The sequence below is a fragment of the Macrobrachium rosenbergii genome, chromosome 2, assembly GCF_040412425.1.
Source record: "Macrobrachium rosenbergii isolate ZJJX-2024 chromosome 2, ASM4041242v1, whole genome shotgun sequence".
Taxonomy (NCBI): Eukaryota; Metazoa; Arthropoda; class Malacostraca; order Decapoda; family Palaemonidae; genus Macrobrachium; species Macrobrachium rosenbergii.
The window spans coordinates 74,479,591-74,501,124 of record NC_089742.1 but is presented as its reverse complement, the minus strand read 5'-3'; the positions used below and the strand labels follow the sequence as shown (position 1 = coordinate 74,501,124).

General features: G+C 37.7%; 1 protein-coding gene across 1 annotated transcript in view; it reads right to left on the bottom strand.

The window, feature by feature from the left end:
* LOC136848672 (uro-adherence factor A-like) overlaps nucleotides 1-19,890 on the bottom strand; it is a 195,755-nt gene extending 175,865 nt beyond the window's left edge. Inside the window, exons 1-2 of the mRNA XM_067121127.1 lie at nucleotides 19,612-19,890; nucleotides 11,028-12,460 (exon numbers count right to left, since the gene is read on the bottom strand). Of these exons, the coding sequence (XP_066977228.1) occupies nucleotides 11,028-12,443 (1,416 nt within the window). The 5' untranslated portion in view covers nucleotides 12,444-12,460; nucleotides 19,612-19,890. The remainder of the gene's footprint in view (nucleotides 1-11,027; nucleotides 12,461-19,611) is intronic.
* Nucleotides 19,891-21,534: the final 1,644 nt, after the last annotated feature.

Genomic DNA, 21,534 nt, shown 5'->3' with positions numbered 1-21,534 from the left:
TGGAACCGTCTGGTTATTCAGTATCCGACCTCAATGTGGAAAAATCAAAATTGGGTCAGTAACCAGTGATAACAATAGCGATAACAGCAAAACAATGAGCGGGCGCGGGCGAGGATGGAGAAGTCAGCAAGAGGGAGAATGAGAAAAGCTCAATTTCTGAGTTTGATGGCAGACACTGAGGAACGCAGCACTTCTAATTTGAGTTACTCGTCCAAGCGAAGAACTCAAGCAAACATTTCATGAGGAATCCCGACAATACATAATTAGAGATAAGGGGAGTAAATGGAAGTTATACCTATTTGTTTACAAAATCCTTAACATTTATTGAGCACTGGTAAAAAATAACACTCCAGTATGAGGAAACTGACGTTAAAAAAGAACATTCTGAGTAAAAAAACAAGCACGTATATTTCTTTGCGTTACGTAATAGACATTTTGGTTTTGAGTAAATAAAACTAAATAAGTGATGTGATTTCTCTCAGGCTTACTCAGACTAAACCCAGAAAGCGCAGGTCTGCAACCAGGCCTGCGAACAGCGGCGCAGACTTTACTGCACACACTAACAATAAAAGTATCTGTCTGCTAATGTATTATAACTTTTAGCAACTCAGTGTGTGAGTTATGATAAAAACAAAAAAATCGCTGGTGCTCAACCGCCGACACTGCAGTGCATACAGAATAAATGACGATATGGAAGCTACAATGATAATAGAGATTAGTTCATCTGATACTTCAAACGAAGAAGGACGCTTCAGAAATAAAGCAACACTGGGAAGATGACAGCACATGACAAATTCACCATGTCAGTAACTCATAATGTGTAGACGAGTAAATGACAAAAGATGAAAACCAGGCAAATTAGAAAAAATTGAATACAAGTACAAAAGAGTAAAAACTGGAAGTTTTGAACCATGAACTAGTAAAAGGCAATAATTAAAGCAATTCTCATAGAAGAAATAGCCTGACTGTAACAAATGAGTAACCGATGCAGGTAGAGGCGATGGTGTGGGTTTACATAAGAGAGCAGTGTGAATCACTCTAGCAGGAAATGTGACTGTATCTGGGTGGTTAGTGTAAATTGGTCATGGAAGGTGTAAATAAGCCCAGGTGGGATACATGCCACTGTATCCAGAGGCTGCAACTAACCTGTACCTGGCCCAACCAGTAAGAATATGGCAGTTGGCTGCTGAATGGAAAAGGTTACAAAGATAAAAATAACCACCCTCTTTCTTTTGACAGCTCTTCACCTCTGTAAACCTTAGGGGAGATGCTATTATGTTCTAGCAGCCACCTCTGGTCCCTAGGAGAAAGTATGCAATGACTTGATAACTTGTGGGCAACATCCTTCAAGTACTAAGCAGTAAAGGTGATTTGGTGTAGAAAATGCCTGACCTTAGTACCTGTGACACAAATAAGTTCCTCCTAAACACTAACGACAGGACAGTGCTAAATAGAAGAGACTGGGCAATTTGCCTGCTCTCTTTGCCAGTGTTAATACTAGCAGGGACTTCTGTCTGTAATCTCCCTTGAGGGTTTATATGTCACCAGGGTGAGAATATGAAGTATGAGAGTCACATGCCACTGTGAAGAACTGAGTCTGAGGAGCAGGCAAGACCCAGAAAAGGGCAAAACAGCAGGCCTTACTTAAGAAGAGAAAGGAGCTTCTCAGTGTAGGCATACAAGAAACTCTGATCTGCTAAAAGCTTGTTCCTACCATACAGAAAACCCTCTGATGGCACCATTTAAAGAGGAAGCAATAGTAGTAGGTTGACCAAGGCACCAGCCACCCATTGTGATACTACCACTAGAGAGATTAAGATCCCTTATAAGGCTGGCCAGTATAGTCTGTCATCAGGTCCCTATCTATTCATGGACTTTTTTCTACTCTTATACCAACTCAGAATAGTCTGGACATATCTTTTACTGTTGGCACACACTTGATGATGCTGAACAACCTACACTTTTCGGATCTGTCCTATTTTGCTGGGGTCTTCATCCTCTTGGGTTGAAGTTCCCTGGCATGAGGGCTTCCTATTGTTTTTAAAAGGTGTGTAGGGCAGGCTTAGCAGAAGGTCCGAGGATGCTTGGTGGTTTAGCAAGGGTTTCCTTATCCATTTTTTCTTTCTCTTTACCTTTACCTGTGACTTCACTTCCAAAATTATCACTACTGTCTTCGTTCAGTGTCTGGCAAATCTAGAGATGTATTTGTCTGTTTTATATGTTTTTGCTGCTATCTGGTGATACTGAACTTAATCCTCATCCACAGAATAGATAAGGAAATGTATTTTAGATAGCAATGACTGTGGATTACATAAGAATAAAAAGGATTTGGATGTTACCACTTTCAGTTTAGCTATCCTCTTATGTTCTGAAATTCTTGTGTCTGGTTTGCGACAAAGCTAAGAACTCCTGCTTCCAGGGTTTAAGCAGCTCATTTTACCCAAGCATAATACCATTCCATGGGCCTGTGAAATGGCTCTGTATATTACGGAGGGTTTCTCCGGATCATAGGCCACTGTGTGTGTGTGAGTGTGTGTGTGTGTGTGTGTGTGTGTGTGTGTGTGTGTGTGTGTGTGTGTGTGTAACAAACACAGGTAGTTAAAGTCTGTGGAAGATTAATAAATCTTTATGATTTTGCTGGCTATGGGAACCCAGATCTGGATGTTTCCATTTATAGCTGCTTGCCTACCAAAATGAAAGTAGTTCAGGAACCTGATTCCAAAGCTTGTCACAATTTTGTAAGTGATTACAACACCCATCACACTAAATGACTGAGCTCAATTACTATTACAGATAATCAAGGTGTTGCTGTCATGGGTAGATGCAATAATGTTGGAGAAATATATTGAACAAGAAACCTCTCTTTTCCAAGATGTGACTGTTTCCTGTGTTTGTGAGAAGGTTTCAATACCTTTCAGTTCTTCTTGTCAACAACTCGTGCAAAATTAGCAGCTTAATGAAGAAAACTTTTTTTATTTCGTGGAAACGACACCACGTGGTCTCTCATGCTGCATTTTGTGAGATGGCGTAATACTGGATCCAGATTGGACCAGCAAATTTGTTCTAGAAGCTTCTATGATGTGACTGAAATGTACATTTTTTTGAGGAGTCAATCAGTTGCAGAAAATAAAAATCTCCTTACATGGGAATGACAATTGCCTGTCATAATTAAACTTCCAGAAGAGACTGCCCAGGACAAATAGACAGAGCCACATTAATAGAATTAGAGACTGGACAAATCAAGGTTCCAATGGGAGTCTCCCTTTCATACAACAAACACCTATCTCCATAAAATCTTGTCCTGCCTGAGACGAAGAGAAGCAGCCAGCCCTTCCTGCTTGTGATGAAGAGAAGTCGTTAAGCCCTTAATGCCTGAGATGAAGAGAAGCAACCAGCCCTTCATGCCTGAGACAAGGTGAAGCAGCAAACCCTACATACCAGTGATGAAGAGAAGTCAGGAATTCCTTCCTGTTTGAAGACAAGGATAAGCAGTCAGCATTTCCAACTTGTAAAAGAAGTTCCAACCAGGCCAGCATCATCTCTTGAACTGAAACTCCAACCACACTTTTGTGGTGTCTTCTAACCTGTGGTCATCGTGCCAGCAACATCTCTGCTGAGTTCCTGACCACCTTTCTGTGACATCTTTGAGCCCGAAGCCACCATGCCAGCATCAGCTCTTCAGCTAAAACTCCAGTCCCCCTTCTTTGACGTCTTCAACCCCGAAGCCACCGTGCCAGCACCATCTCTTCAGCTGAACCTCCAGCCACGAAGAATAACCCACCAACTCGCCATTTAAGTATTATAATTGCTCTACCTTCCAACCTATTCCCCCTATCTATAACTGTTTTGATTTATTTTGATTTGTGTCACGTTGAGTGAAAGCTAAGAGGAAGCCACATTTTGTTTTCTTTGTGAATAAGATTGTGAATAAATGTGTTGTAGTGTTGTGAGTTTCTTTTTATATTCATTTCCCATATTTCAATTACTGGTGTTAAATCCTTATTGTTTAGTGTTTGAAAGAACCTACTGCAATTCTTGGAATCATGACAGTTGCTACTCTAGATTTTTAGTTTTCTGTAAAAGAAAACTTTTGTGCCAGCTTTGTCTGTCCGTCCACACTTTTTCTGTCTGCCCTCAGATCTTAAAAACTACTGAAGCTAGAGGGCTTCAAATTGGTATGTTGATCATCCATCCTCTAATCATCAAACATACCAAATTGCAGCCCTATAGCCTCAGTAGTTTTTATTTTATTTAAGGTTAAATCTAGCCATGGTCGTGCTTCTGGCAACACAACAACAAAGGCCACCATGACTGGCTGAGAGTTTCATGGGCCACAGCTCATAGAGCACTATACCAAGACCACCGAAAGATAGTTCTGTTTTTGGTGGCCTTGATAATACTCCGTATAGAAAATTCGATTGCGCTAAACTTGTTTCACTGTTTCTGGTTTTCAGCAGTTAATTTGATCATGGTTTGATTGAGGTTAATCTGGAAATGGATCAGGTTGTTCCTGACGTTAGCTTTTCAAGAAAAATATACTTGAAGTTCCAGGCCAATTGGGATGATATTCACTATTATCTTATTGAGCTCAGTTGGACTGATATTTATTGAAGTCAAAATATTATCGTGTGTTTACATGATTATCTTAGTACTATTACTGAGGGGAGAACGCCTTCTAAAATTCTCTAGTTTTGTCTAAAAAATAAGCCTTGGTTTAATGCTGCATGTAAGCTTACCTATCATGAGAAATGGAGGAACAAGTGGTCTGACTTTTGTGGTATAATTTCACAGAGCTTAGAAATCAAGCAGGTAGTCTATGAGAGAGCTGACAGCTTATGTTAAGGGTGTGATGGAGCTCCTCCTCTCAGTTGATGATGACCATAAGTGGTGGTCTATCCTTAGGTCATCACTCTTTGGAGTTGATTTTAGAATGACTCCCCTTGTAGGGCATTCCCTACTCACAGCAATTGGAGAGAGCAATGCTGACTACAATCTCCTGCCTTCTTCATCTTTTCTTCTTGGCTAATGCCTGGTTGGAAATCTGAAAGGGCTGGGAGGACTCTAGACCCTTCTCCAAGGAAGAAGGATGCTGGGAACCTGAATGGGCCCTGGAAGAGGTCTGGCCTTTTTCAAAGACTTATGTTCATTGCTTGGTCACCCCAAAAAGCTTGGCTGCAGTACCTTTCACAGGTCCTCGAGAAACTTTGAAGAAAACTGCGAATTGAATAATGGAGTTTTGGGCTTTCAGACTCTGCTTCTCCACTACAGCCTCAACTTTCCACTTTGGGAAGAGCAAGGAGGAACCTAGAGTTGATCTACTCATGCATGTGGGACTATTCTCAGTTGTAACCTGTCATGGAAAGTGGCCACTTACGCTGTCGCACCCTTTCAAGCTAGTTTAGCCCCCAATTTTACAGACTGGTAGGAGGGGAAGGTAAACTTCCTTCTCCTTCAACATCAACAGGCTTTGGAACTAGAACTTTTCCTTCTCCAGAAAGAACACCCCAAAAAAGACAAAGGCCACCATGATGTAGCCTGTAATGATGCTATGGTTCCTACTTTAGAAGAGGAGGATGAAATCCCCTCCACACAAACCCATTCCACAGTCTGTCAGTCAAAGACAAATGGGTCCAATCTGCAGAAAAGAGAATCAGCATCCTCTGGTAAGTAATGTTTCCACTCCCATGTCAGAGAAAGGGGAATAAGCCAGCTGAATGACTGGAGGACAGAATTCTCTGATCTGGATAAGAGAGAATCTACTTCACCTAGAAACCTTGCTCAAATGGGACCAGGTAAAAAAACCCCAGGAAAGTGTGGACTCTGAGAGCAAAATCCAAGGTGCAAGCAATGGAGGATACAAGGTACCAATTTGTAGCCCTGGTCACCTCCGAGACCACTGAATTCACATATGAGTTTAACGACCTAAAAAAAAAAAAATGCTCTAACTCAGTCTGCATGGGTTTCAGGGCAAGTGTCATTAAGGTCTGGCAAAATCCACAAAAGCACAAGTCAGAGCCTCTCCTGAGGTAAAGGGAGACACTGACAAGCCCCAGACGATGGGTCGTGGTCTGAAGACAATAAAGGTGGTCAAACACAGTCAGCTTTACTGCCCTTGCGCCAAACAGCCATGCTGGTCCGTGCTACACACTTCAGGTGACCAGGAATGCACACTTCTGGTCCTGTGCAGAGTGGCACCAAGTACTGCATAGTCCAAGTTGATCCTTGGGGGTGCATTCTCCATTGGAATCAGGTCACGAAAAATCCAAACTGGCACTGGTCTCCTTGTTGCAGTTTTAAGGAAGCATGATCCTCCCTGATACTGAACAAAGAAGGTGTGGCCAGCGATGGAGGCTTGATAACAGTTTTCTTCAATGCCCTAGGGTGCTTGAAGAAGGTTGCTTAGTGGATAAAGGTCTCCCAGCATTTGGAATGGCTCTTTTCCACCAGTCTCAACTTTACTTTTCAGAAAAGTAAATAGAAACCCAATAACCAACCAATCCACAGGGTGAGACAACTCTCAGCAAAAACATGTCAAGAAAAAGTTTGCTCACAGGTCTGCACTCTGATGTGAGGTAAATGAACCATTTTCCCCACAACCTAACACTTTGGAAATTTGCCTCCTCATGATGAAGCACCAATACCGGCAATCATGGCAAATGTGTTCAACACCAGGTTAAGAACCCTAAAAGAGTTCAGAGGTCTGGTTAAACAAATCATTTATAACTAACTAACTAACTAAGCTACGATAATGTCTGGAAGGAGGCCATAATGACTGGCTCCATGTTTTTTTACTACAATTGAGAAGGTAATACCTTGGCACTTACTTCAAGTCCAGCAGGACCTCTTGTGCCTCTTGTGAGAGGGTATCTAAGACCTCGTACTCCTCTTCTTCCTACAAAAGAATGAAGGTGATAAAAAAAAACAGGGAGGAAAAGGAGGAGGAAAAATATAGGCTCACGTATACCTTCAATTAACTTTGTCCATGAGTTTTTCTCTACTCAGCTGTACCATGAGAAGAGGTTGTGGTAGGTACAGATGTTAGAGCACTGCCTGTGTTCAATATTGGATGGGTATCTTCCACAGGCAGGACAAGTGCTACAGTAGGCTCAACCAGATTGGGCTCTTTTGAAGGAATCGCAACAGCAGCAGCAGCAGCAGCAGAATCAGGGTCAACTTATCCAGAGATAAGTACTAGTCCAGAAAAGCGGCAAACTATGGGTCTGGTGCCCAACAGTGTACACGTACCAGAAGCAGCTGATGATGCAGGTGTATGTGGTGATGAACTATGTACATATGCCAAAGTCTCACTGTCACTGTCAGAGAGTATTGATCACCAGCCTTCATCTGTGTACTATCCTTAGACTGAACTAAGGGAAAATGAGGAAAGGGTTAATGATATAGGTGCAGCAGTCTGAGAGGAAGAAGTTTCGAAGATCTGTGTGTTAATGGTGGAGTATTTCTCATGAAAGACACCAGTGAATGCTTCTTGGTCCATTTCATGCCATATTCTACTGTAACACACTGTGTTAAAAAAAAAAAAAAAAGCTATCTCTGGGTTCTTTTAAATATCTCTGGGTTCTTCTTTTCTACAGAAGGTGACAAGAGGGGATGGGAGACAGAGGGGAGTTCTGTTGTTTGTCTTCTCTCTTATACCTTGGTTATATATATGGTCACCCTAAGCCTTATCTCAAATGATGTGGCCTATGCCCTGCAATTCCACAAAAGTTGTGTAAATCTGACTGACTCTGGCAGTCTGAAAATATCTTGATAAAGCAGAGTATGTACAGCCTCTGACAAAATCATTGTTAGCATGGTTTTAAACAAAAATAAAAACAATAAAATCTAACTAACATCATCTTAAACAAATGTTCATTCAAACAAAACTTATGCATGAATTTAATGTGCATTATGAATGGGTCTCGAATATGGGAACAGTGTTAGGGGAAACTACATAAAAGAAAATGATAATCTGATAAATTAAGTTTTGAGACACTGCACACACTTCACAAGGAGTACCACGTCTACAGCATCTCTGCAAGCAGATGGAACAAAGATAGTGGGGATCCATAAACACAGATGATATAAAGCTACCACACACCTGCTAACACCTTTCAAACCTCTGATCACTTTTCTTGTTTTGATCCACAGTGGATGAAGAAAAAGTCTCAATCAAGCCAGGCTGTGGAGTGCAGCACACAAATCTGTCATCTACCAGGGCCTCAATGACATTGCTGTTTACAAAACGTAAATGGACTATACAATGAATGCATAATATACAACATAAAGTGAGTGGAAGGGCTCTCCTAACTTATCTGCCTACCTCCGGTTACCAAGTTTCAGCAACAGTTTCCAGTTCTTGTTGAAGAATTCTTCCCTAAAAGGTAATGGTTTGGGTATTTTTTAACTTTAACACCAGTTCTTGATGTTAGAGTTTTGTTGCTTTACCCTTCAGTCTCCTTAATATGCATAATACTAAAAACATACTAAAATCTATTCTAAGTTTACTATTACCGAGATATTTACTGAAGAATGTTTGTTGCCTACTTGGACCTGTTTCAGTGGTCACAAGAGTGGGGCTCCTGGTTGGATTTTGTTTTTCCAGCGTACTGTGGGTAAGGGTGGCTAGCATATATGGAATGTCTTTTGTTATTTTCCTCTAGTAACGTGGGTACATGAACAATGCTGAAATCTGATTGGTTCTTTTGTTCTAAGTTCCACCAATTACTTGGGATTTTATAATTCAGGCATTGGTTGAAAAAATTGGCTTCAGTTCTTAGTCATGGTTCCTTCGGCGCTGAAGTGCAACTTGTTCCTTAGATTATTATGGCAGATTTGATTTTTTATTGTGATTCAAACATTTCAGATATTCATTTTAGTAATAGTGTAAATTGGTAGTTCAAAGACACTGGACACCCTTAAGTCTTGCAATTATGGGGGACCACAGTGAGAGATTGGGGTTTATGGGGGGAAAAAAGTTAAGCTGTTAATCAGACCACTGAGCTGATTAACAGCTTTTATGGGGGGGGCAGCCCAACCCCTTCATCTATGAATGGCACCCCTAAGTGTGGATTATTATCAAACATCATGTCAGCAAAAATCAAAACTTATAATAATAATATTAGTAGTAGTGGTAGTTGTTCTTGTTGCTGTTGTAGCAATAGTAGTAGAAAGAACAGATTTTCACAGTTAATCTCCTTCCCATTCACTACACTGTGGCTGCATCATGTCTTGGTGTGGATCGTACTCCACCATTTTTTCCTTTTCCTTTTCATGTCAGCTTTTTGCAGAAGCTTTTGAGATCTGAACCTCAGGTGTGATAAAATGTTGGTCCCAAATATACACATGCTGCTCCGAATTGGAGTGACACTGCCAATCACGACAGCAACAGCAGAATGATCTTTCTTGACATTGAAAAGATTGAAAACTTATTTCAGAAAACTACAACTGCTGATAGACTTTCTAGCTTAGCTATTATCCATGTGCATAGGGATATTGAAATAAATGCAGAGGATGTGATTAATAAGTTTGTTTTAGAGGGGAACATAGGCTGGAATTTGTACTTGAACTTTACTGTTACTATGCAAATGCCTAGTATGTTAGCATGACAAATGCTTTACCCAATTTACCGTTTGTGAAACGGGTAAATTAAATAGATTACCACTTACCTGTGCCAAACATGTATTTTTCTTTTTACTTTACATAATGGTAAATTATGTACATTGCTTTATTTGCTTAACTACTAGTATGCAACTAATGCAAGTATAGCAGATAATTTAACATGTGTGGTAAAGAACGGTATGAATGATCTATATTTCAGTTTTGCTCACTAGGTATTCTCTAACTACTGAAACTGGAATGCATTATATATCCCAATTTCAATCAATCAGTAGAGATCTGTAACTGGTTTCCATCTAACAAGAATTATTGGTTACATGTTTTTTTATATCAACCACCATAAAAGTACCAAAACTTGCCCCAAAATGCTTGTGAAATGTTATAAAGCGTTTTGGTCCAGGGGCTCCGCCCCGGACCCTGCTGGAGAAGCTACTGCTCACCCCAGACCCACTAGCTTATTGTCTTGCGCCTTCAGCGCTCGCAGCCCCTTACTTTAACAAACAGCCCCCCCACTTTCCTAAATCCTGGATCTGCCACAGGGGAAAAGGGAAATACAGGAGTGAGATGACAAAGGTGCATTCTAACATCCCCCATGGCAGCCTAAATATGCAAGTTCTGACCATAATTAAGGTAGGTTTATTGAATGCTTGGTAAATTTTTACTGTAAACCATATTTATATTCTTGAGGTAGAAATATGATTTTCCTGTTTATTAGTGTGGGGTTTGAATTTTCCTGGTGTTCATTTCAGTAGTAAATCAATAGGTCAGCCCAATTTTAGCAATACTGGACCTCTCTTACATCTTAGAATTATGGGGACCACAGTGAGAAACCAAGGTTTTTGGGTGGGAAGAAAATGCAAAATGAGTGAAACACATGGGCGTATTTCAACTTCCCAAGATACTTCTGCAAGTTTTGATTCTAATGAAGGTAAGGCTTACTAACCTTTTTCAAAGGGACACCATGCACTAGGTAAGTGAGGACCTGGTAACCTAAATTATGTTAGGTGGGGTGAGGGGATCCTTGCTTGCATAGGTTAACATACAATCACATCAATCCTTACAGCAATAATATGGGATACTGCATTCATTGTGTAATATCTGGTACTTTAACTATCATGAACATAAAAAAATTATCAGAAACCATGTGGTTGAAAGACACAATAGTAAAATACAAGGCTAGGTAGTACAGAAACCTGAGAGGATGACACAAATCTTATTCAATAATGCTTATTTCTCTATTTAGAGAACAAAATCACGCTTTAGGAGAATAAGAAAGTTTAGTTTCAATATCTCACCCATCATTAAAACAAGGTTCTTCATTAAATGCTCTAGCAATGAAGGAAAAATTCCCTAAAATATTATTATTGTGTTCAAAAAGCAAATAATAGACAGCAGAGAGCAATGGTACTTACTATTTCTTTGCGGAGGAATTTCATCTTACAGTCTAGTTGGCTTCTTGCGGTGGATGACTTTTCTTGTGATTCGGAGGATGACAAAATCAAGCCGCCAGAACTTTGGCTAGCAGCAGTACACGAAGCACTAGATGCTGATTTAGATGACGGGTAACACAATGAAGACATTTCACTGTCCCCAGAATCTGCCCCTGAATCAGAGGAGCACATGGACCATCTTTTCTTTAAGGTCTCCGAGTTTTTTAACCGTTTTTCAAAGTATTCTCGGCATTCTTTAGCAACTTGGTCCTCTTCTTTAACCATATCAGCACTGGAGCAGATAGAAGTTAGAGGACAGGAGTCAATGAAATCTAGAGCAGATTCATCCAGACAGCAATTGCCACCAAGAGTACAGGAGTCTGATGTTAGATGACCTGAGGATTGTTCCTGTTTTACTGACTTACGAGGGCTGTGCAAATCGCCCCCCGGAATAGTGTCATATATTGGCTCATCTTCTAAATTGGAATATACCTGAGGGCTGACACTGTTCCCACACTCATAGTTCACATGATTTGAATTTGACCTATCACCGTACAAAAACTCATGACTAGGTGCTGATCCTCGATGATTACTTTGCCTTTTAAAGGGCTGCAGATTAATGTCAATAATGTCATCAAACAAGGGGTCACACCTTGGAACTGATGCGCTTCGATGTCTGTATAATTTATTTTTGGGATATTTTGGGTCATTATCATTCTTGGAATGTATGAATATACTGGCTTGGGGTTGGGTATGGGAATCTGTTCCAGGAGTTATATCATATATTGGATTATCTACAAATATGCTAGATCTAGAAGGAGAAGGCTTGATATTTATTTCACTGATGGTCTTCCTTTTGGGGAGAGTTGAACAATTACTTGAGGCACTGCTCTTGAAACTTCCATAACTGCTTGATGAGGATGAAGAGTAACCACTACTGGCACTTAGACAAGAAGCAGTTTCTAGAGTTGAGAGGTGGTTAAGAGCCGAGCTAGAAAGTGCCAAAGAATGACGTGCATGGCGGGGCAAAGTTACTACGTGGCCATATTGCCATACATCATCTGCTGTTGATTGAGTGAGTGGAGGTAAAATATGGTTTTCATTAAGTTTCAACTTGGATTCTCCTCTCTGTAAGAAACTCTTCACCCTTTGCTCCACTCTGTTCACAGTACCTCTGGGTCCACTTAAATTCTCACAGTTTTTGTTTGGTGATCGAGAATCAGACATCTTGTTTATTGTGACTACTAAGGAGTTCATGTGAGGAAATTCTGAGACAGGGGAATCATTAGGTGGCAAATCTGCAGGGTTTATTCTGAACTGACCCGGAACAGCGATGTCATTGTCAGTTGAGCCCTTTGACCCTGTCCCTGATATTTTGTACTGACCAGACCTCTTCATTTTTTGTGGCAGGGTACCTGAAAATAAAAAAGAAAATATATAGATTTAATAGGTATTAACGTTTGTTGAATTTCAATGAAAATGTAAGAGATTTAATTATAAAATCATAAAGAATTTATTGACATAAGCAAAATGACTTAGGTATAAACACCATCAGCTAACACAGTGCTTCCTCGCGTCTTGAAGATTACTAAGCTGTAATTTAATTATCCTACCATATCTTCGCTTTTCTTGTTTATCTTATACCTACTGTGACTTCTCTTTTCTCAAATTACTGAACCAAGCAATCAAGGTTCAGTAGGGTCGCTCAAAAATGTTTTGTAACTTACTTCAAAACTTTTCGGACAACTTATAATAGTGACATCTGGCGCTATTTGGCAACTTCGTCGTAAGCGCATGAAATAACCACAGACACGACTGGTGCGTCAGAGAAATTACCTCCCGTTTCCCTTAAACCGGTTTTTATTTCTCACTATCATTTTTATAATTCCTTTAATTCTCTCTTCAGCATTATTATAATTCCTTTTATTTAATAATTTATTCTCTCTCTCTCTCTCTCTCTCTCTCGGCCACTAAGTATCCATTCGGTGTTACCAGATTGGTTATTTATGAATGAAGGAGGAAGTCCCTGAATTTATTCCCATAAGGATTGAATGGATGACTAATTACAGTTTTTTATTTGACTTTTACCCAGGACCCTACCATCATGAGCGAAATTTTTCAAAATGTTTCGTTATTTTTCGTAATACGGATTTTTCACTCACCATTCGTTTATATATTGTTAAACGTATGATTAATAACCAAAATCGAATAAGAAAAGCACATTGCCTTGTATATATAACACGAATAAATTATTGTTAGGTGAACGAAAACTTCTGGAACATGTTGCAAAACATTTTTGATTGATACAATAAAATGAGTATCGATTCAATGAACAAAAACTGTGTGAATGTTTATATGAGAGCTAGGTCAGTTGTTAAAAACTAAAAATGTTAATATAACATTTCATTCCTGCCAACAGAGAGAAAATGGCAGAAAAGTCCCCGAAAAATAATGATGAATTTGAGGATAAGTATCAAAACTTGAAAACATGAGGACAGGAATACAGTACTGGTCATGCAATACAGATAAAGAATAATATGAAACTGTTTGAAATACTAGGCGGTGCCAATGAATTACTATGCTCAGGCAGAATATTGTACAAGTTAAGTGACTTCTATTTTGCGCAAACAAAGGAATAAAACTTTTTTTAAATAGAAGGATATCTAAGAGGAATTGACAATTAGTGTTTGTGGTTTAAACACATTTCTTAAAACTCACCATAACCGAGAATGCCTCCCCTACAGGTCAGACAGTAAAAAATATTACACGTCATTTTGTCTGTTCAAGTTTGTGTTCTTCCACCTCTGCCTCTGAACAAGTAGATAAAAAGTCATGTAGACCACGATGACACAGATATACCATCTACCAAGCTTGACTAATACTGGTTCTTCCGATCTTTGCTAGGCATGCCTTCCAGATATGGGTATGAAGAAAAACTTTTGGTTAAATATCACCTGAATGGGACATGTAGCAATGAAGAACCCTTTAATTACGGGTGTTCTGTTAACATGTATCATCTTAATTAAGCTGCTTCCTGCTGGATAGTGTGGATGGGTCTTAGGAAGCAAGGGGAGAGCAAAACTTTGTTCACAAAACAGCAATCTTTATCATTTTTTGCCTCAAATTACAGCCAGACTTAGTGTTTCATACTGAAATATTATCTTGGTCTACCATAATAGCTACCCATGACTGAATTAATAAGCCACAGATCAAAAGATAATTTTGTATACTGTCATATGTAGGTGTATACTTACTTATTTTTCAAAATAATTTGTGCTTTAAGGTACCTGATGGTTTACACTGCCATGTAACTGCACCTGTCAAATCACTGCAGGTCACAGCTAATTCAGCAACAATCCAGCTGGTGCTACTTTTCTGACCTGGCCACACTGGTTTCTTTGTAAGGCAATGGAAGTGATGGGGATTTTTAGAATTTGTAAGATTCCAGAAAGGCAAGTGAAATTCAAAAATCCTTAAGAGTTAATTTTTAAGTACTGCTCTCATGCAGTGATGAGGTTGTGTGGATATGCTAAGTAACACAACTGTGTGATAATCTGGCGTGGATTTGCTTAAGAATTATTCTGTATGGAATTTGTTTGAAGAATATTTTGAGTGGATCTGTTCAGAAATGCCCCTGTGAGGAGGTCTTGTAATAATATATCTCAGTCATAAAAATGAATCTCTTTAAAACTATTTCTTGATTCCAGTCTGTGTGACTTATTTTCATGTTTAGGCTATAATTTTATCTAAGCTGTTATTAATTAACAATGTGGTTACTTTGATAGTAGCCCCATCTTACACACGAGCTCACATCGGTGAACCTGGGGAGCCCAAGAAAAGGTAGGGAGAGAAAGAGGGAAGTCCAAGAGGTGGAAGCTAAAAAGATTCAGTGTTATTAAAGGCAGAGCAATCCCCTTCTAAGGAGACTGTGATTATCTTTTAGGAGAATCTCTCCACTGTGAATGAGACCTGCCCGCATACTTCTTGTAAGACCTACCACGGCAGAACAACATACTGGTTATACGTCACAGACAAAGATGCAAGTGAGATCTTTCCTAGGATCGACGGGCTACTGCATGAACAACTGTGCAAATCTTGAAGGGCCTTTGACCAATCTAGTGAAGAGGGGTCGACCAAACAAAGATGAGTAAAATTAATCTCAACAAAAGGCATCTGATGGGTTGAATCAAGCCTTAGGAAATATCATGAGTACCAAACTTCATTAAGACTTTCACTGTGAAGATGGATGAATTGAAAGAAGGACCGTGAGGATTACTCCTGCAAGAATTCACAGATGGCACATTCCCAATTGCTTATGGAATATAGTTTTTGGCCAAAGGCCAAATGCTGGGGCCTATGAGGTCATTCAGCGCTGGAAGGAAAACTGAGAGTAGAAAGGTTTGAAAGGTGTAACAGGAGGATAACCTCGCAGTTGCACTATGAAACAATTATTAGAAGGTGGAAAGTAAGACGGAAGAGAAAGTGAATTTGAATGGAGGTACAGCAACAGGAATGAAAGGGGTTGCAGCTAAGGGCCGAAAGGACGCTGCAAAGAACCTTAAGTAATGCCTACAGTGCACCGCTTGAGGTGCACTGACAGAACTACCTCCTGCGGAGCCAACTGCTTATGTAAGTAGGAAACTCAAGAAATATGAGCACAACTACTGCACAGTTGAAAAGGAATGCCTAGCAATAATATCTGCAGTTACGGATTCCACCTGTATCTGTAAGGGTGGAGTTTGTGATACAGACAGAACATGAGCCGCCTGCTTACATCCACTGATGCAAGGTTGATAGTCCAAGGATCATGAGGTAGGCCATACCACTCTAGAGCTTCAAGCTTCAAGTGGAGAGCATTCCAGGAAAGCTCAACACCGGTGCATATCACCTTAGCAGACCAAATTAAAGAGAAAATTAAGAATTTATCATAAATGGGGGTTTTTTGTCAAAGTATAAATGATGAGATGGATTACTTTTTTCTTTTCAGCAATTCCAAATAGTTACTTTGTTGAAGTTTCAAGAACAGTAAAATCTTTCATAAACTGTAATCTTTCAGGAAATTATTTGTTAATTTCATAAGGAAGCTTATTTTTGAGGATTTATTTGTTTACTAAGATGCTAGGGGAAATTCTCTTTTATTTTATTAATTGAAGCATGTTTCTTGTAAGTTTTACACAATCTGTAAAAGAATACATATCATCTACTCTTTGGGGGTGTAGCCTATGTCTGTATGACGGAATTTTCGAGAGCTGGAGGCGATCGTGTATATAGTAGCCTATGGTTGGTGTAGCTGCACATAAGATGATGAGACAGAAAGCAGGGTGAGACCAGGAAAGTCTCGCGTCCCCCGTCATATGACGTTGATAAAAAAAGAGCAACAGTCTCGTCAGCTAATCAAAATTATTTAATTTAGCCTTTCACTTCAGGGAAAGAGCCAGTCTTAGGGTAATTACTGACAAGACCACTTCCAACAGTCCGATGGCCAGAAGTTATCGTTATCTCAGCTGTGTTGCTCAAGTGCAGCGGCGGATTTAAGGGGGGGGACCTGGTCCCGTGTCCCCCATGGATATGAATGACAGAACATTGTTTTCTTTCAATAAATCATTATTAGTAGCAAAAATTTACTTATTTAATGATTATTTCAACAACAACAACTGTACGACAACAAAAACAACAACAACATAAGTTCCTATGTTCTTTAGTTTCAAAATATTTTGCTTATTATACCTCTTTTGATATTACTCCAGCATTGAATACATATAGCTCTTTCTTTGTTGATGGTAAATCGCTAGATCATGTTGATGACTGATTTTATAAATCAGAGTTCAATTTATGGAGGACTCGCTGAAAATCTGTTCCAACTGACTCACTACCTAAAACAGCAATGGAAACACATATTCAATGCTTTGAAAACTATCCTCTTACTAAGCTGTTGCTACAAATAGATGTTACATTGCCTGTGTCATCAGCAACTGCAGAACGAACGTTTTCTAAACAAAATTTAATTAAGTCAAACAGGAGAGCAACAATGGTCTCTGAAAGACTGAATGGTCTTGTAAAGCTTCATATTCACCGAAGTATTTCAGATGACACAGCAGATAGGCTAATCTCTTTAAATCTGCTGTCAACATCTTCTCCAAAAGATCTTCCCGCAGGTCAAAATTTATTCTGTATGTAGAATAGTTTAATGTGTAAATCTCAAAGCTATAGTTAAATTTTGATAATGTGTACCCACTGTACACAAGTAAAATATTCATAGAAACACTGAAAATAAAATGATATAATTCGTTTTTTTTGCATGTATTTAATGCTTGTATTTGCCAAAGCAACTTCACCTGCTACTTATTTGCTCTCTCTCTCTCTCTCTCTCTCTCTCTCTCTCTCTCTCTCTCTCTCTCTCTCTTTTCTCTTTCTCTCAGTACATACAATATATATGTACATGTGAAGTAAATTGTATGTTTGTATATATATATATATATATATATATATATATATATATATATATATATATATATATATATATATATATATATATATATATATGTGTACATACATATATAAATATTGATGTATATGTACCGAATGTGTGTAAGTGTTATATATATATATATATATATATATATATATATATATATATATATATATATATATATATATATATATATATATATATATATATGATAATCCTAAGTGACCCCAATGAGAGATTTCTAGATCAGCCACTGCTCAAGTGCTGTAAATGTATTACTTTGCATTTTAATCAAGCCAGGTATAAAGCCATCAGCCACCGCCTTGATGAATCATACATGAACCTAATGTGTGACAGTGATGTATAAGTTAAATAAGAGAGAGAGAGAGAGAGAGAGAGAGAGAGAGAGAGAGAGAGAGAGAGAAGAGAACAAATTTAATTTGATAAGGTTGAATATGGAACATCTAGTTGTAGTGTGATTTAGGTTACATATTTCTGAGCTCAAGGTAACGTCGTTTGAAAATGTATACGTAATCTGGGAAAAAATATTGTGTCTGCACTGGTAGTTTACCTTAAGTAAGGTGTAATCATGACAACGTTGCTGATGTAGCGTTTTTTTTTTTTTTTAACCACACAGCAAACGACTGGTTCAAGTTTTGTCATGAACTGATGTTGCGCCACACTGAAACCAGTAGCACTCAGTTGGGTGGCCCAGAAAAGGTGGTCAAAGGAAGCAAAGTTCAGTAAAAGAATATAGCCTATAACTGGAGTGGAAGATTGAGGGTGGGTGAGTGACTGGGAGTTTTGAACATTAAAAAAATCTTATATGAACACTATCAGTGAGAAGACATATATTTCGATGGAAAGATTGCAAATCTAACTGCAGCAAGGGATTGACTGATTGATGTATGGTTACTAAAACTGGCGTTACAATCCAGCAAGGGAACTCAACAACCCATAATAGAATGGTTACGGGACGGATGCTCTGATACAACACTAATTCTGAAAAAATTTTGCATGACTAGGCCTATGGTCTCCAACAGGCGTTAGACCACTCATTAAGACATCTGTGACAAAGCACTGACCAAAACAGTGTCGCAGATATTCCAGTATGTTGAAAATAAAATATAACTAAATGAATGTATTATTGTATATCTCAGTAATACATCTAATCACACCTCCGTTCGTACAACAAAATCGCCTCCTCAATATATATATATATATATATATATATATATATATATATATATATATATATATATATATATATAGTATATATATATATATATATATACTGTATATAATATATATATATATATATATATATATATATATATATATAATATATATATATATATATATATATATATATATATATATATATATATATATATATATAGCCTATATATATAATATATATATTATATATATATAATATATATATATATATAATATATATATATATATATATATCTGTAAACGAATAACTGGCAAAAACATTTTGAAAAATAGTTTTCCTTGTTATTATATTTTCGTCGCATTTATAACAAAACAAAGCCATAACTCTCACCATTTTCGTAGAAGTTAATACAGTCAAGCCTGTGTTTCACTTCTGGCGATTCAAAATGTCAAACCATCACAAACTATAATTCCTAGAAACGTTTGTATGACTTTTTTTTCCCTCGAACTAACTGTTTCACAATACCGCTCATTTACATCTTAATGCGTTCTTACGATTGCACTATCGTTTCATTAAAAAATTTTCACTCCATTCTAAAACCTTCAAGAGTCATAGCTCCAACTACACGAACGATTCATCCACCAAATTACGAATCAATGACAAATTATGAAAAGATTCCGTATGTACAAGAACTGTCGCCTGAGAAATTGAATTTGCGACCTCCAGAAGACAGCAAAAACTAAGGGTAGCCATCCGTAATAACTAACAATCATCTTAAAATTCAATACTGGATAATGAATTGAAGTATAAATATTTGAATTCAAATTCAGTGAATGGTCCTCGTGAGTTTAGTATGTCCTTGTCTAATCAAGCTGGATGAAAGGTAAATAAATAAATAAATATAAACAAAAACTTACCATCTCACTCCAAATCCAAACTACCGAAAATTACAGGTGCTTGTCGCGAATTGCGCGGGTCACCAGAAAGCGTAGAAATATTTTTTCTTTTTAACGAAAATAACTTTGAAAAAATGGCCCATTCGCAGTCATTTTCACTGTTGTTACCTCACAGAATATCACTTTATATAATTAACAAACAAACTATTCATTATTCGAGGTATTTAAACCACAAGAAATATTTTTCTAAGTCGATGTAACGCATTGTCCACCTCTTACGTTCACGTACTGTCAACTACTGACTTGACGATCGTGAAGACTGAACTCGGTGAGTAGATGCGTCTTAGCACAAATCCTGACCCCTCAAAAATTATTCTTAGTGACTTTGATAATGCATATATTTTAATGTATATTCATCTAAATCCAATACATTCTTGATGAGCATAATTGCAGCATTCGAAAGTGGTTAGTTTATGGTGATATGATTAAACTTATGTCAAACGCATTCACTTCCATTCTCTCTGACAAGTAACATATGGGTAACTATTGCATTTTGAGGCAAATGCTTACGAGGCACTATTTATCTCCACCAGTTAAGTGTATTCTTTGAAAAAAAGTGAATGCGGTTTACAGAATACGTTGAATGGCGTTAATTATGATACATAATATCATACCGAGGGATTCTGTACTTCGTGAAATTCTTTTTTATGCAGAGAACGTCATGTACTCGCAGTGTAGGCTACATGACGAAACGGAGAGAATATTTTCCATGGAGAAGCTTATCCTTATGGAGATCGTGTCACTTATTCATGTTTTTGAAGATCTTCAAATATTCCAAAAGAATATACATGGAAGCAGAATAGTTTTTATATAAAACAAAGCAAACTACCAAAGTCCAAGGCCAATTTAGTTCTCTCTCTCTCTCTCTCTCTCTCTCTCTCTCTCTCTCTCTCTCTCTCTCTCTCTCTCTCTCTCTCTCTGTGGTTATTGGGCCTGGTTAGTGCTTTGACGGATAACCGCCAAGAAAAGACGGACATCGTCAGTACAAAACTTCCTGGAAAATAATTACGCACACGCACACATATATAATATATATATCTATATAATTATTTTCCAGGAAATCATGTACTGACGACGTCTGTCTTTTCTTGGCGGATATCCATCAAAGCACTGACCAGGCCCAATGGCCAGAGAGAGAGAGAGAGAGAGAGAGAGAGAGAGAGAGAGAGAGAGAGAGAGAGAGAGAGAGAGAGAGAGAAACTAAATAGGCCTTGTACTTTGGTAGTTTGCTTTGTTTCATATAAAAACTATTCTGCGTCTATGTGTACTCTTTTGAAATATTTGAAGATCTTCAAAAGCATGAATAAGTGACACGGTCTCCATAAGTATAAGCTTCTCCATGGAAATGTATTCTCTCCGTTTTCGTCACGTACACTGCGAGTAAATGGCGTTCTCTGCATAGAAAATTTGATCACGAATTACAAAATTCTTCAATACGATATTATGTATCCACTCATAATTAACGCCATTCAACGTATTCTGTAAACCACACTTACTTTTTTTCAAAGAAACTGAACTGGTAGAGATGAAAAGTGCCTTGTAAGCGGATGCCTCAAAATGCAATAGTTACCCATGTATTCCTTTTCAGAGAGAATGGAACGTGCGTGTTTATATAAATAAATAAATAAATAAATAAATAAATAAATAAATATATACATATATATATATATATGCATATATATATATATATATATTTAAATATAAATATATATATATATATATATATATATATATATAAATATATATATATATATATAAATATATATATATATATATATATATATATATATATATATATATATATATATATTTTAAATATTTATATATATATATATATATATATATATATATATATATATATATATATATATATATATATATATA